Raw genomic sequence first — 16,304 nt, 5'->3', positions numbered from 1 at the left:
TTGGTGAGCAACTCAAATGACCATATCTTCTTGAGAAAGTCCCCAACAAAGTGGTTGTTGTATGCCATGATGTTGTTGATGGTTTTGCAATCCCCAAGGTTTGTCGGGAACACGCCGGAGAAGCTATTGTTGAACACCACAATATCAAAGAGCTTCTTATTGAAGCAAAGTGTATCCGGTAGCTCACCAGAGGTTGTTGTTGGGAACCTCAAAATTCCCCAATTCCGAATGTAATCCGCGTTGCTTTATTTGAATTGTGAAGCACAAATCCAGAACCTAAACAGTGTATACCAAATTTGTTTGTCCTCTTCTGGGTACAAAGATTGTTTCACTACAGCAACAAACGTTACTTCATAATCTACAGCTAGCGACTCATGCACGGCGACCATCAACTTTAAACGGGATGCGCCAGGTAGCCAGGAAGCAACTATCCTCATTGCCTTGCCGGAACAGCTCAATCTCCGGTTCCCGCCGGCGAGTTCTTCCCGTCGGACGCGGTGGCCACGCTGGACGTGCGGTCGTACTGGACCAGCTGCTCGAGCACCTCCTTCATCGTCGGCCGCGACGCCGGGTCGTCGCGGATGCAGCTACCCCGAGCAGGAACACCGCCACGGCGTCCTCCAGGAAGGCCGCTCTGTCCGGGATCCTCATTTCGATGACATCGTGCAGGTGCAGCGCGCCGCTGGCCTTGTACCACCGCCACGCCCAATCCACCAGGTTGCAGTAGTCGTCGTCGGTCGCCGCCTGGCCAGTCGTCAGCTCCAGTAGCACGATGCCGAAGGCGTACACATCCACCTTCTCGTTCGCCTTCGCTCTGCACCCGTACTCTGCGACCGCGAGACAGACATATCGTCGAACATTCTCATGAGCTCGATCGCGAGCAAACCAAACGAACAATTGAAGAATAATTTTGTGATGAACTCACCTGGAGCCATGTAGCCGAAGGTGCCGCTGATGGCGGAGACGGAATTCGGCTCGCCGGACTTGACGAGGATCCTGGCGAGGCCGAAGTCGGCGATCTTTGCGCGGAAGCCCGGGTCGAGCAGGATGTTGCTGGACTTGACGTCGCGGTGCATGATCGGCTGCACGCACTCGTGGTGCATGTAGCAGAGCCCCCTCGCCGCGTCGATGGCGACGCACAGCCGCGTCGGCGCCGTCGTCGCGGCGGTGCAGCCACCGGTCGAGGCTGCCGTTCTCCATGTACTCGTAGACGAGCAGCTTGGTGTCGTCGCTGGAGATGCAGCAGAGGAGTTTAACGATGTTGATGTGGCGTGCCTCCCCGAGGATCCTCACCTCGGCGTCGAACTCCTTGTCACTCTTCGCGTCCGACTTGGCCGCCGTCCGACATAGCCGCTTCACCGCCACCACCTTGCCGGCGCTGCCCTTGCCGCCGACGTGGATGCGGTACACCTTGCCAGAGCCGCCGCTGCCGATCATGTTCTCCTCGTGGAGATTGCCGAGCATGTCGCACTCGGAGAAGTCCAGCTTACTGAACGACGTCATCTTCCACACGGTGAGGTCTTGCCGCCGCTTCTGGTGCCGGAGGATCAGCAACCAGATGGCGACGGCGCCGATGAACACGACGCCGGCGAGCACCGAGAACACGATGATCAAGGTCGTCGACAATTTGTTGTGGCCTTCGAAGGAGCAAGCCGGAAGATTCATGTTCATGTTCACCGTGGCACAAAGGCCATGGTTGCTGAGGAAGCTACGATCGTAGGCGCCGTTTTGCAGCGTCTCCGGGACCTCGCCGAAGAGCTGGTTAGAAGAAAGGTTGAGAAAGTTGAGATGGAGATTGCTGAAATCTTGAGGTATGTCGCCGGTGAGATTGTTGTCGGAGAGGTCAAGAATGTATAGGCCCATCCACCCGACTGCGGCAGGAATCTCACCGGAAATTTGGTTCCTGCTAAGGATGAGGGAGGTCAGACTTGTCAATGATTGGATAGACGGCGGAATCGTGCTGGATAACTGGTTGCCGGCGAGGTTCAACTTGGTGAGGTTGGCGAGCCTAGACATGTCAGTTGGCAGTTCACCAGAGAACTGGTTGTTCTCCGCCAAGAAACTCTTCAGACCGATGGCGGCCAACGGGAGGGCACCGGAGAAGCGATTATTCCCCATCTCAATCCTTGAGATGTTAAATGATATCTCACTTGGTAGAGTGCCGGTGAAGTTGTTGTTGTAAAACATGACATTGGTGAGCAACTCGAATGACCATATCTTCTTGGGAAAGTCCCCAACAAAGTGGTTGTTGTATGCCATGATGTTGTTGATGGTTTTGCAATCCCCAAGGTTCGTCGGGAACACGCCGAAGAAGCTATTGTTGAACACCACAATGTCAAAGAGCTTCTTATTGAAGCAAAGTGTATCCGGCAGCTCACCAGAGAGGTTGTTGTTGGACACCTCAAAATTCCTCAATTCCGAATGCTTTCCAAGCTCTGCGGGTAGGGGCCCAGAGAGCTTGTTATTGAAGAGACGGATGTCAGTGAGGTTCAGCATCATACCAACACCAGCCGGGATGGGTCCAGTGAGATTGTTGTAGTACAAATATAGTAATCTCAACTTCTTCAGGTTTGCAATGTCCTCTGGTATTGATCCAGAGAACTTGTTCATGGACAGATCAAGCTCCTGCAGGTTGAGAGCTGTGATGTTAGGACCAATCTCGCCACTCAAATTGCTTGCATAGAGATATAGATTCTCGAGTTTCTAGTGCTTCAATACCCACTCGGGAATTTGTCCCTGCATCTTATTTTGTGACAAGTCCAGCAGTGTGAGCTCTGTCAGTGACGATAGATCATCAGGGATGGTCCCAGTCATGTTCATACATGATAACCACAACAACTTCAGCTTTGTGAGATTGCCAAACTCTTTTGGGACTGGACCCGGCTCAAACGGGTTTTTCGCCAGCGTCAGCGTCTCAAGCTCCAAAAGCCCTCCAATGGCGGCACCCAGGTAGTTCCCATTGAAGCTGTTAGTGTCAAGTACCAATGACTTGAGCTTCGAGAACCTTCCAATAGCCAACGGCACATCGCCGGTGAAAGCATTGCTGGATAGGTTGAGGTGTTGCCTCCCCAACGATAGCCTGTCAATGCGGTCCGGAAGTTTGCCGGATAATTGATTGTTGGATAGGTCAAGGAACTCCAAAGCTGAGCAATCGTAGAGCACCGTGGGGAAATCACCGGTGAGATTGTTGAAAGAGAGGTCTATGTAGGTCAGATTCTTAAGGCTATAGATGGCCTTTTGGCCCGCCCGGCACGGCCCGGCCCAGGCGCGGCCAGGCACGGCCCACCAGACATCGGGCCGGCATGGCCTGATCGACACTTCGTGCCGGGCCGTGCCGGCCCATGGGCTACGCCTCCCGCCCAGGCACGGCCCACCAGCCGTCGGGCCGTGCCGGGCCGGCCCGAAGGCGCGGGTGGTCCATCGTGCCTTTTTATATAAGTCTATATTCCATCCCTCCTCTTTGGGCCGTGAAATATATATAGCGAAAATAAGTCTATCTTCCGTCCCTCTTCTTTGGGCTATGGCATATATATAGTGAAAATAAGTCTATTTTCTGTCCCTCCTCTTTGGGTTGACATATATATAGCTAAAATAAGTCTATTTTACATCCCTATTCTTTCGACCGTGGCATATAATATGTCTATTTTTACTCCCTGTTGTTTATGTGTCGGGCCTAGCCTGAGGCCCATCGTGCCGTGCCGGCCCGGCCGTGCCGGGCCGGCCCAACGTGCCGGTGGAGAGGCCCAGGCACGGCCCGGTAGTCGGGCCGGACCGGCACGGGCCCGACCCCTGACAAGTCGTGCCGTGCTTGGGCCGGGCCAAAACGCCGTGCCATGGGCCGGGCCATCGGGCCTCGGGCCTTTTGGCCATCTATACTTAAGGCTACAAACGGAGGCTGGGATTGGTCTGGCTATATGGAGACTTGGCAAGGAGAGGCCAGTGACCTGACCTGTGCTGGTACTGATAACACCAGTCCAGTTGCCGGTGCTGCTCCATGAACTGAGTGGAGCTGGGTTGTCCCAATCTTGCTTGATTGCTAGGAGTAGTGTTTGCTCGTCGGCGCTGGGCTGCGCCGCCGATTGGGAGTTGGAGATGGAGAAGATCAATAATAGTAGAAAGAGGATGAGGATGCTGTAGACAACCATTTTTGCGAGTGTGGTGTGTTCTTGGATGTTACATGGCGTCCACTTAAATAAGGTTGGCGGAGAGAACGACAAAAAAGTGGTCACTACCTCACTGGTGAAGTCTTCGGCGTGGTAGCTTCAATCCTCCAGTGAGCGAAAGTCGAAAGATAACCTGGTAGAAACATGTGAGTTGTCGGTTGAGCACTATGCTATCCTCTTTGGTCCAACTTGAATGTATTTAAGATTAGAAGAATGAAAAAGATGATCACCTTCTGGTGTGGTACAAGACAATTACTTGGAAGGAGGGACATGAATTGCCTTTTCCTAGTCGAAATGTTCTTATTCTGTTCTGTCGAAAGTCTTTTTATGCTTTACATAATATGTGTTCTGTCACGAGAACGGGGCTTGCGCACGTTTGTGTCAGCAGGTTGTGGACAAAGAGGTGACTTCGCCCGCTTATCCTATTGACAGGGCTTGATGACTGATGAGTGAACGGTACGGTATGGGCCCTTCAGCGATCAGTTTGCCCCCTCTCCCTCCTGTACTCCTCCCTCTTCTCCCCCTTCCTCCTCCCCTTCTTCTCTTTACTACAGTACACCACACAATTTTTTTAAAAAAAACAAAAGTTAGAAAAATTTATGTATAGAAATACTATATATAGAAAATTTGAATTCAAATTCAAATTTGAATCGGGTATGTAAACTTTTGACTTCTAAACTTTGGGTCTATAAACTTTAGATGTATAGAAATACTATATATAGAAAATATTTGAATTCAAATTCAAATTGAATCGGGTATGTAAATTTTTGACTTATAAACTTTAGGTGTATAAACTTTAGATATATAGAAATACTATATATAGAAAATATTTGAATTCAAATTCAAATTTGAATCAGATATAATTCAAATTCAAATTTGAAACGGGTATATAAACTTTAGGTCTATAAACTTTAGATGTATAGAAATACTATATAAAAAAATATTTGAATTCAAATTCAAATTTGAATCGGATATATAAACTTTTGACTTTATAAAGTTTTGGTCTCTAAACTTTAGATGTGTAAACTTGAGGTGTATAAACTTTAGGTGCATAAATTTACTAAAATATAAAAATAATGCGGTGCCAAAAAAGGAAACAGGTGGAGGGAGGGAGGGGGAGGTGGGGAGCGAATCTGATCGCTACCCCATCCCCAGGGCGATCGATCGCCAAACAGCATTTCCAGAACGGCATCGGTTGAACTCGCAGAAGAATTCTCTAACGCCGACGATCCAGTCATAGTAACAGTGGAAACTTGAAGCATTCTGCTATTATAAATTGGGCCGGAGGGAGTATTTCAGAGGGTATTACTGCAAGTAAAGTGAAACCATTTATTGGATTTCACAAATTTCCATACACCTAAAATCCAATAATTAATACCCTCTTGAGAATTATTACATCATGCCATGCCTGTAACCAAATTATTGCGATTTTTTTATTGTTATTGTAATTCTAAAAATCGAACATAACTATCGTTGGAATTCATTTTTCATTTTCTAGAAGTCCAGTCAACCGTCGGCGGCTTTGCAACTATACTCTTATACACCCCGCCCGCTGCTTCTCTTTTTTATTGTTGGAATTCATTTTTTATTTTCTAGAAGTCCCGTCAACCGTTGACGGCTCTATAACTATACTCTTATACACCCGCCCGCTGCTTCTCCTTTTTATCGTCATTGAGATTTTAAAAATTGAATATGATTATCAATGGGGTTTGTTTTTTTTTCACTTTCTAGAAGTCCCCGCAACCGCCTTACATGTTTGCTTCACGGCCTGCCTTAAGTCCCTCCTTTTAATCATCATTAGGATTATATTTGGTGTTTTATTAATAATTTTTATATCTCGTACTCCTTTATAGGCATGTTACTTAATTTATCTCATTATGTGTTTTAAATGGACTTTCAATAATCTTTATTTTTATCACAAATTTTAGTTATTTATAAATTGTATTCCTAATTGAAATCTTATTTTTCTTTTTCTAATTTCAGAATTTTTTTAAAAAAATTATTTAATATCGTATTGTGTTATTTTAATGTTTTTATTTTTTATTTTCAATTTCATTTGTTTCAAAATTTTATTCCTACTTGAACTCTCTTTTAGTTTTTCTAATTTTAGATATTATTTTATTTTTATTCTAAATTTTAATTAATCTCGTATTGGGTTCTTATATGGATTCTTCTTTCAATATTGCTTATTTTTAATTCCGAATTTCAGCTGATTTTAAATTGGTTCCTACTTAAACTCTTCTTTTATTTTCTTTTGCTAATTTTGAATTTATTTATTTTTATTCTGAATTTTAATTAATCTCGTATTGGGTTCTTATATGGACTCTTCTTTTAATATTTCTTATTTTTAATTTCGAATTTCAGTTATTTTTAAATTGTATTCCTACTTGGACTCTCATTTCCTTTTCTAATTTTGGATTTTATTTTATTTTTATTTCATTTTTGATTAATCTCGTATTGGGTACTTATATGGAAACTTATTTCAATATTCTTTATTTTTAATTCCGAATTTCAGCTATTTTTAAATTGTATTTCTACTTGGACTCTCCTTTTCTTTTTTAATTTTGGATTTTATTTTATTTTTATTTCGAATTTTAATTAATCTTGTGTTGGGTTCTTATATGGAAACTTCTCTCAATATTGCTTATTTTTAATTCCGAATTTCAGCTATTTTTAAATTATACTTGTACTTGGACTCTCCTTTTTCTTTTTTTTTTCTTTTTCTCCAATTAATATGGGAATTATTTGTATTCCAAATTTTAATTAATCTCGTATTGGGTTCTTATATGGAGTCTTCTTTTAATATTCCTTATTTTTAATTTCGAATTTTATCTATTTTTAAATTGCATTTCTATTTTGACTCTCCTTTCCTTTTCTAATTTTGGATTTTATTTTATTTTTATTTTGAATTTTGATTAATCTCGTATTGGGTTCTTATATGGAAACTTCTTTCAATATTGCTTATTTTTAATTCAGAATTTCAGCTATTTTTAAATTGTACTTCTACTTGGACTCTCCTTCTTTTTTCTTTTTCTCCAATTAATGTCGGAATTTCTAGCCCCACAGCGAACGTAATGTCTCCTTTCAAAAAGTTGTTTTAATAATATAATAGATAGATACTTCCACCGTTTCACAATGTAAGTCATTCTAGCATTTCACACATTCATTTTGATGTTAATAAATATAGATAGATATATAAATGTCTAGATTCATTAACATCATTATGAATGTGGGAAATGCTAGAATGACTTACATTGTGAAACGGAGGGAGTAGATAGATATTAATGTAGTGACATCCAAAACCACAAGCATAGTGCCTAATTGTTAAATAAAAATAAAACATGCAAATGTTGTGTTTAGTTTACCGATTGAAATTACAAGACTACTACCAAGTGTCCAAGTCTGATCACTGTTTCACGAGATATGCAAAGCAACGTTTATTTAGCTGCTTAGCTTCGACTTGAGCTTTTGGAAGGTCAAACGAGTGACGGAGAATCACACCGGAGGCCGACTAGATCATACGTCGCATACGCCGTGATCGTACGACAGTCGAACGTAGTAGTCGTTTGTCTAGCATTTTCAAAAGCAACCCGCGGCGCCGGCTCCTCCAGAGATTCAGAATATTCGCCAGGTCACTTCGCTACCACCGTTCTTTTTCTCCGTACAGAAGCTTCTTTTCCTCCGTCCTTTTGGAGAAATCGCCGAGTAAAAGGCAGCGGGTGCGGTAGTTAATCCGCGTTGTCACGCCATAGTGAATTAGGAATCTCAGTAGAATCAGTGTCTTCCAATCTCACGCTAGATATTTAAATTCCTAACTAGCGCAACTAATTGGTGATGCTTATGGCCTGACTCTTTTAAGGTGGACACTTTTACTTTTTTTTAGTTTGTTTTTAGCATGGCCAATTTCCTTTGCAATCGCTTATCGCTATATGTGCAAAACCCATTTGCCCCTGTGAGTGTAAACCAATCTCTTTTACATTTGAGTTACTAACAATCTTTAATTTGTTGTACCAAACACCACGTACATTATTTAGGGTATACACTACACGGCCTACATGCCATTGCCACAGTGCATGGCAAGAAAAATTTCCACGCATGCGCAGAAATCAACGCACACGATCGTAAGCAAGCACTAATTTTTTCTCTTCAGATGATTCCAAAAAAAGAAAAGAAATCCCCTCTAGATGAGGGATGGAATAATCTACTCCCTTTGTTTAAAATATATTTTCATTATTTAATAATTATAAAGCTAATCATATGTTTGGAAAAGAAATATAAGTACTTAAAATTTAACAATTCAAATGATTATAAAGGAATATTTTGACTTTACCTTCATATTTTTCTAAACAACCTATAGAATCCTTATATTTTCCAACGGGGAGGGAGTAGCTTGTGGAAGCCACAGCCAAATACAATATGAAAATTCCAACGATATGTGAAATACATTAGTTAATTTCAAATGATAGCTATCTGATAACTTATTAAAGTATTAGAAAAAAGAGCATCTACGTTCGCTCTCACAGCTTAAAAGTTCTCATGCTTATCGGAGAAACAGAAAAAAAAATCCAATCCATATATAAATACAATTTAAAATTAGCTAAAATTTAGAATAAAAAAAAAGAAAATATTGGAAGAGAAGAATAGAGTCCATACAGGTACACAGTATAGAGCTAATTGAAATTCGGAGTTGAAAATAAGAAAATTAAAAGTAGATGTTAGAAACCATATAGAAATACAATTCATAAATAACTAAAATTCAAAATTAAAAAATAAGGAATATTGGAAAAGAGTATAGAATCCATATATGAATACGATTTATAAATAACTAAAATTCGAATTTAAAAATTTATGCTCCAAAGAATAAATTGTTTGGTCAATTTCATACATAATTTGAAATTATGTTTGTGTGTGTGTGTAAGAAAGTATAATGATGCTAAGTGTGTAATCTGAACGGTTCACCATGCTAGTTTAGACTAAAAGAATAGTCCGTATAATTTGGAAGAATTCTTCCCATAAGACTTTTATGATTAAATAAGCAATTCCAAATGTCATCAGTAAATATAAATTTTTCACTTCTTTTCAGAATATGCATTATCATTTTACGATGGTTTAATAACTCTGAGGTTCAAAATTATTATTAATACCTTAATAATTTTATGTTTTTCATTAACATTTACCAAGTTGTACTTTATACCAACTCATTTTACTTATAACGGTTATTATTTAGTCCTAAAATCAAAATTACAAATATTATTGAATACAAATATCAGTCCCTTGGATGAAAAACCTAACCACCACTTTTACCAGCTGCATTCATATATTAACTTATTAAAGTAATAAAGAAAGGAGCCTCCATGTTTGCTCTAACGGCCTAGAAATTCTCATATTAAACAGAGAAAAAGAAAAAAAATAGAGTCCATATAAAAATATAATTTAAAAATAGCTGAAATTCGGAATTAAAAAAGTAGTGGAATAGGAGACTAGAGTCCATACAAGTATACAATTTTGAGCAAATTGATATTCAGGATTAAAAAATAAGAAAATTAAAAGTTAACGTCCATATAGAAATAAAATTTAGAAATAACTAAAATTCTAAATTAAAAATAAGCAATATTGAAATAAGAGTCTACAATCCATATAGAAATATAATTTAGAAATTACCAAAATTCAGAATTAAAAATAAGAAATATTGAAAGAAACATCTAGAGTCCATATAGGAATTTAGAACTAATTGAAAGTTGGAATTAAAAAAATAAGAAAACTAAAGTAGAGCTTAGAGTGCATATAGAAATACAATTTAGAAAGAATCAAAATTAAAAAAAAAGAAAGATTAGGATAAGAGTCTAGCGTCCATACAGTAATACAATTTAGAAATAATTGAAATTTGAAGGTAAAAAAAGAATATTAGAAGAAGAGTCTATAGTCCATATAGGAATACAAGTTAGAAATACCTAAAATTTGGAATTTAAAAATAAAAAATATTGAATGAAGAGGTAGAATCCATATATAAATACAATTTACAAATAACAGAAATTTGGAATTAAAAACAAGGAATATGAAAGAGAAGACTAGAGCTCATACAGAATTACAATTTTGAAATAACTGAAATTCAGGGTTTAAAAATAAGGAATATTGAAAGAAGGGTTTAGAGTCCATATATGAATAAAAAATATAAATTGTGAAACTTAAAAATTTTAAAATAAGGAATTTATATTAGAAGAGGTGTCTAGAGTCCAAATTGGAATACAAGAATCCAGAAATAAAAATAATAATGAACCACTATCACATATATATATAATACATTATACATTGGTTAGTTTGGTCAAGTTCATACATAATTTAATATTTTGTTGCCATTTTAATATATTTTAATAATAAAGTGTGAATATATATGCTATTATGTGAAAAAATGTAACGATGCTAACCACACAATCTGCGCGGGTCACCATATATGGTAGTTTACATGATGTGATTACAGTTTTTAGATAATACACGATGTGATTACATGATCATGATGTGATATATATTGTGGTTAATTAGATGAGAAATAAGTTATTTATTTTCCTTCCAAGTGATAATCATAATATATTCCAAGTGATTGTCTTCCACTACTCCAAGAAAATGATTATGATTCGCATGATGCTTATTATCACTACTAGAGAAAATGACAGTTTTGGAACCGGCACTGATGTGTTCCCCCCGAGTTAAAAAAAAGGAGGCCACCTTGAAGCATCGGCTCGAATCGAGCTGATGCTTCGAGTGCCCCCATTCCCAACCCCATTTGCAATCTCCCCCCTCCCCCCCCCCCCCCCCCCTCTTTTTTTTTTGAGGAGAACGATGGCAGGAGATCTGCCGGAATTTAATTAGAAAGGGGAAAACAGTACAAAGCCAGTTCAGTCCAGAAGAAATTAAAAGAAAAACAGTACAACAATACACGGCACGAAACAATAAAATTTATGGGGGCCTAAAAGCCGAGGTATGGAGATCAAGATCTTGCTTTACGATATATGCCACTGCTCTCTCTGAGATTGAAATATTGTTGAAAACTCTTCTGTTTCTTTCTAACCAAACGTTCCACCAAGTGGTAAGCAGAGCTCCTCTCGACGTCTTCTTTTGCTCCTTCGATCCCACGCAATCAATTTGAGCCCACCAATCTGAGGTTCCGACAGGAGGGCCATGCAAAATCAACAAGAGCACACGAGCATATGCACACGTCAAAGAAGCACATCACATACTATGAAGACAAGAACAAGCTAATCACATCATATATCAGAACAATTCATAACATAGATCAAAATCTTGCGCTATGGCTGACCATTGCATGTTCAACATATCGGACTCACCATACCAGAGGATCTGTCATCGTCGTTGTAGATTCCCTTGCTGCTCATCTCCTTTGAGTCGCCGCCGTCGCCATCAACTCCTTCCGGTCAGACCGCCAGCCCCCAAGCACGTGCGAGGTGATCCATGGCGGTGAGGTCAAAGGCGGTTGGATTCGGCAAGCCCTGGCCTCAAGAAGAACAAATCCGGTGGTCCCGACCTCCAGGTGACTGGATCCGGCGCAGCTACGGAGAAAAAGCCCGAAGGCGACGAGGAAATGGCGAGGAGGAGAGTGCACCGCCAGGGAGAGAGCTCGGAGGTAGCAAGGAGGAGCGGGCACCGTTATGGAGAAAGCGTGGAGGAGCAGCGATGTCCCCGGGGGAGACCTTGGAGGAGAGATCTGAGGAACGGTGAGAAGATGTTGGGATGGCATTCGCAAAAAAAGGAGATGGGGAGGGCGAGGAGATAGGATGAGGCTAGAAGACTTGGGCTCTGTTTGTTGGGGAGACAGGGGAGATTGAGTCTCGTTTTCCACGCGCACGCTTTTCAAACTACTAAACGGTGCGTTTTTTGCAAAAAAATTTCTATAGGAAAGTTGTTTTAAAAAATCATATTAATCCATTTTTAAAATTTAAAATAGTTAATACTCAATTAATCATGAGCTAATGGCTCACCTCGTTTTACGTATCTTTCCAATCTCCTCAATCATCTTCTCCTCAAACACACCCTTGGGGATTGACGAAAAAAGGAGTAGGCCGGAGTTAATTTTTTTCTCGCCGCCACCTATTGATGCCGGTTTTTCTCTCCATTTAGTCCATCGGTGCCGAGTTTTTTTAAAAACCAGCACTGATGTGATCGGGGTCGGGTTTTTTAGAATGCACACGAGTTTGGAGGGTACGAAATAATCTTTATCAGTGCCGGGTTTAATTAAACCGGGAATGATAGAGACAACACTGATAGGATGTTCTATAGTGGTGTTATCTCATGAAAACTAGATAGCGTAGTGCTGAATTCACATGTTTCCATCAGATCGAGCATCTTTTTTCCTTTTGCCTTGGCAAGTTGGCATCAGAGTATCATTTACTGGAGTATCGGAGAAAAAAATGGGTTCGTCTTCCTCGGCAGTGCCTATTTAAGCTCACCCCACCCCACCCCATGTCTTGAGCATCCAAGAATGAACATACTTCACACAAAAATTGGCTATCTACAACATTCTCGCCATCTTACTACTACTGTTTCTCCCCTTAAAGTCCAGCTCCTAATCGACGGTGCAGCCCAACACCGACTGTTGAAGTGTATAAAGTGAATTGCCCGCCTTTCCCTATCAGTTTAGGCTTTTAGGTGCAACTGGCTGGGGGTGTCTGGACTGGTGTTATATGCAGTAGTACAGGCAGGTCACTGCCCAATTCCTCCCAAGTTTCCACATAGCCAAACCAATTCCAGCCTCCATTTGCAGCCTCAAGAACCTGACTTCCATAGACCTCTCTTACAACAATCTCACCGGTGATTTCCCCACTGTGCTCTACGCTTGCTCAGCTTTAGAGTTACTTGACCTATCCAATAATCAATTATCCGGCAGACTCCCTGACGACATCGACAAGCTGTCCTCAGAGATGCAGCATCTCAACCTGTCCAACAATGGTTTCAATATTGGCGTTGTGCCGTCGGCTATTGGACGGTTGTCGAAGCTCAAGTCACTGCAACTTGATACTAACAGCTTCATTAATAATGTGAGCTATCCGGGTGCTGCCATTGGAGGCCTTGCCGAGCTTGACACGCCTGCCCTGGCGTCCAACCCGGCACGCTGGACTACTGTTGCTTGCATCTACCTCGTGACCCTGACGCAGCTTCACGATCTCAGGTACTTACTTACTCTTTCAATTAAATAGAATTCATCCAAAGTTTTCTTTTTGCAAAGCATGAATTCCATAATAATATATATAAGTTAGTGCGGTAGTTTGGGCCTCAAGTGAAACGGACAAGAAATCGCACGTAAACTTTACGCGCTTTCAACTTTTCTTCTATTTCGGCGTAGCACATGGTGCAACCCTTTCTTTTCATTTTCTCTTGTTTCTTCTTGATCCGTTGCTTGCACGTTGTTTATTTTAACATATTTTTTCATGGAAAGTTTATCAATATGAGAATTTATATAATTCAGAAATGCTAAAAAAATGATGTACGGTTCCAACGAAATAGTTTATGTGTGTGACATAATCCAATTTTTTTGCTTGTGCTCGGACGACTGCTAGAAAGCATTCCCGAAAAGTCTTCCTGTTTAACACCTAACCCATCCACCATTTTAAACTGGTAAAGTGATCGCTTACTTTGAGACGTACGTAGGGAGTATATAAGTTTATAATAGGCATGCATCATCATACACCTATAAAAGAAGTTCGAAGTAACCAACATGATCTGCACAAAGTTAACTTTAACTTAATTCTCGTTGTTCTCTACACCTATAAAAAGCAGCAAAGCATGCTAGAGATGGACTCGTTATTCTCTCAGCACTTCGTTGACATCAAATGCATGTGTGACTGTGGTGATGAACAAAGTGGATTAATTAAAAAGGGTAATAAAGGAGATATATATATATATATATATAATGAGAGGTGGAATTTAAGGGCCAGAATAATCTTAGCTAGTACTATTACAAATCTCAGCCGGCCGTACTATCACAGTCAGGATTAGGTGGAATTAATGGTGGATCAAATCAAACATACTATGAGTCAGTGGAGTATTAGCTACGTACTAACGTACGGTGTATCAAACATAAGTCGATCAGGGATTAGCTAGTTTAATTTCATTGTCATTGTGCGTTGAACAATTTAATACGTATCTCACTTGGAAAATTAATTATTCGGTTTATAAGTAGTAAATTAATTACGTACGTACACCTGTCACTGTATAGCACTAGTAAAAGTTGCGGTACTGATTATATCCACGTATGCATGTCGCTCCATCTTGACCACAGGAACCTTTTGGCTGCAACCAGCGGCCAGCTGGGCAGCCTCGAGAAGCTGACGGCGGAGAGCACAAGCCCGTTCACCCCCTCGCCGGCCGTGACCGTGAAGCTGTTCCAGCCGAGGAAGCTGATGATGGCGATGGCCCTGCAGTCGCCGCCGCCGTCGCCATCGCCGTCGGGTCTGAATACCTTCATCATCAACGTCCCCATCGTGCCCATCTCCGTAATCGCTGGTGGCGTGGTCATCTTTGCCGTAGGATGTGTTGATGCAGGGCTCGCAACGACGACATGACTCCTATAGTTTTAAGTGATAAAATGGAGGATCATCTAGTCCACAACGCTGTGGACGTAAACAGGATCATCAGTAGCACAGGCACAACGACAGGAGACCCACTGTACCGTTTGGGGGTTATTGACGACAGCAGCGACACCTACAGGAGATTAACTGTGAAGAAGATGCAGAACGAGACCAGGAGTGTGGACGCCGAACTCGAGAACCGGCGCCAAACGGAGGAGACCACGCTCGGCATGATCGTCCACCCCAACATCATTATCCTGTTAGGCTACATTCGGAGGAACGACATGATCTTGATTCTGTACGAGGACATGGAGAACGGCAGCCTGGACAAGTGGATACACCACAACACGCAGGCCGGCGAGAGGCGCCTGCGCCCGCCGCTGGGCTGGGCTGGCCATCGTCATTGACGTCGCCGGAGCAATCCTCTACATGCATCACGGTTGTCGAAGGCCGATCATTCACGGCGACATCAAGCCGGCCAACATCCTACTTGACGGCAACTTCAAGGCCAAGATCTCTGGCTTCAGTTATGCCCGGATCAATCTTGCCGGCCGCAACACGCTGTTGGGAAACGTCCGTCTTCATGCAGGGGCCTTCGGGTATTTTGCTCCAGGTGAGGCAGCATAATTAACTAATGCGTACGTTCCCAATTCAGAAATCGTTAAACTAGTTAACGATCATGTTACTTCAGGATTGACTGGCTGCCATTTAATTTTGCTGCAGAGTATACGGACACCGAAGTGAGCGAGAAGGTCGACGTGTACAGCTTTGGCGTCGTCCTGCTGGAGATCGTCACGGGAAAAGTAGTCAACGATCAGCACGGCCATCTGACGACATGGGCAAAAGCCTACTTGAATACATGGGCACGGCACGGCTACGACGATAAGTTATTCACCGACGATGTCCTTGACAACGATATCGCCTCTGACGCGGCACGGTACTTGAAGGAGATGAAGGCCGTGTTCAAGCTCGGCGTGGAGTGCACCATGATGGACCCGCAGCGCAGGCCGTCCATGCAGACTGTTCTTCGACGCCTCCGCCAGTGTGCTCGCTGGTGGAGACGATTCCCCTGTTTCGTCTGATCGATCACTTCCATATCAAATCGTCTTGTTTATTACCCCTCCGTCTAAAAAAATCAATCCTACCTACGAACATGTACACACGTGTTCACTAGTTGCATCATTTTCTTTCTGTTACAAGCAAACATTCTCGTGCATTGAGGAGGACGCGTAAAATGTTCCCCTCCATGCTTTAGCGTATTCAGATTTCTAGTGTCAGTTAGACTAGATGTTACCTCGTGTATTGCTGTGAGACTTTGTGTGAACAAAATATTATAGGATTTGTGAAACGTGAAAACAAAAAGGTGAAAAAGAAGCCGTTCAATAAAGAGTTCTACATATTGGTGGGAACATAATATGCAACTCTGAGTTGTTTGTGCTTGCGTGGTTAGCGTGTAGTGCTTGGACATGTACTGGTGTACTGTCGTATTTTTTCTTATAACTTTTTCTCTTTCTTAATGTATCCGGATGGGCGGTCTTCCTGGCGAAAAAACTTAAGCAAT

The 16,304-nt window shown here is 41.7% G+C and overlaps 1 protein-coding gene and 2 pseudogenes across 1 annotated transcript; 1 reads left to right on the top strand and 2 right to left on the bottom strand.

The window, feature by feature from the left end:
• Nucleotides 1-244: 244 nt before the first annotated feature.
• Nucleotides 245-2,402, bottom strand: LOC127762227 (leucine-rich repeat receptor-like kinase protein CLV1B). The gene is given in 4 exon segments (XM_052286658.1): nt 245-588; nt 591-827; nt 926-1,167; nt 1,169-2,402. Coding segments are annotated over 4 exon segments (1,704 nt in total). The 5' UTR covers nt 2,260-2,402; the 3' UTR covers nt 245-454.
• Nucleotides 2,403-2,514: 112 nt separating this feature from the next.
• LOC127761810 (receptor-like protein 52) lies at nt 2,515-4,145 on the bottom strand (annotated as a pseudogene).
• Nucleotides 4,146-12,658: 8,513 nt separating this feature from the next.
• On the top strand, nt 12,659-16,112 carry LOC127762229 (receptor-like serine/threonine-protein kinase At1g78530; annotated as a pseudogene).
• The last annotated feature ends 192 nt before the right edge of the window (nt 16,113-16,304 follow it).

Source organism: Oryza glaberrima, chromosome 2, assembly GCF_000147395.1.
Source record: "Oryza glaberrima chromosome 2, OglaRS2, whole genome shotgun sequence".
Taxonomy (NCBI): Eukaryota; Viridiplantae; Streptophyta; class Magnoliopsida; order Poales; family Poaceae; genus Oryza; species Oryza glaberrima.
The sequence above is the reverse complement of the archived record's forward strand: the minus strand, read 5'-3'. Positions and strand labels throughout refer to the sequence as shown.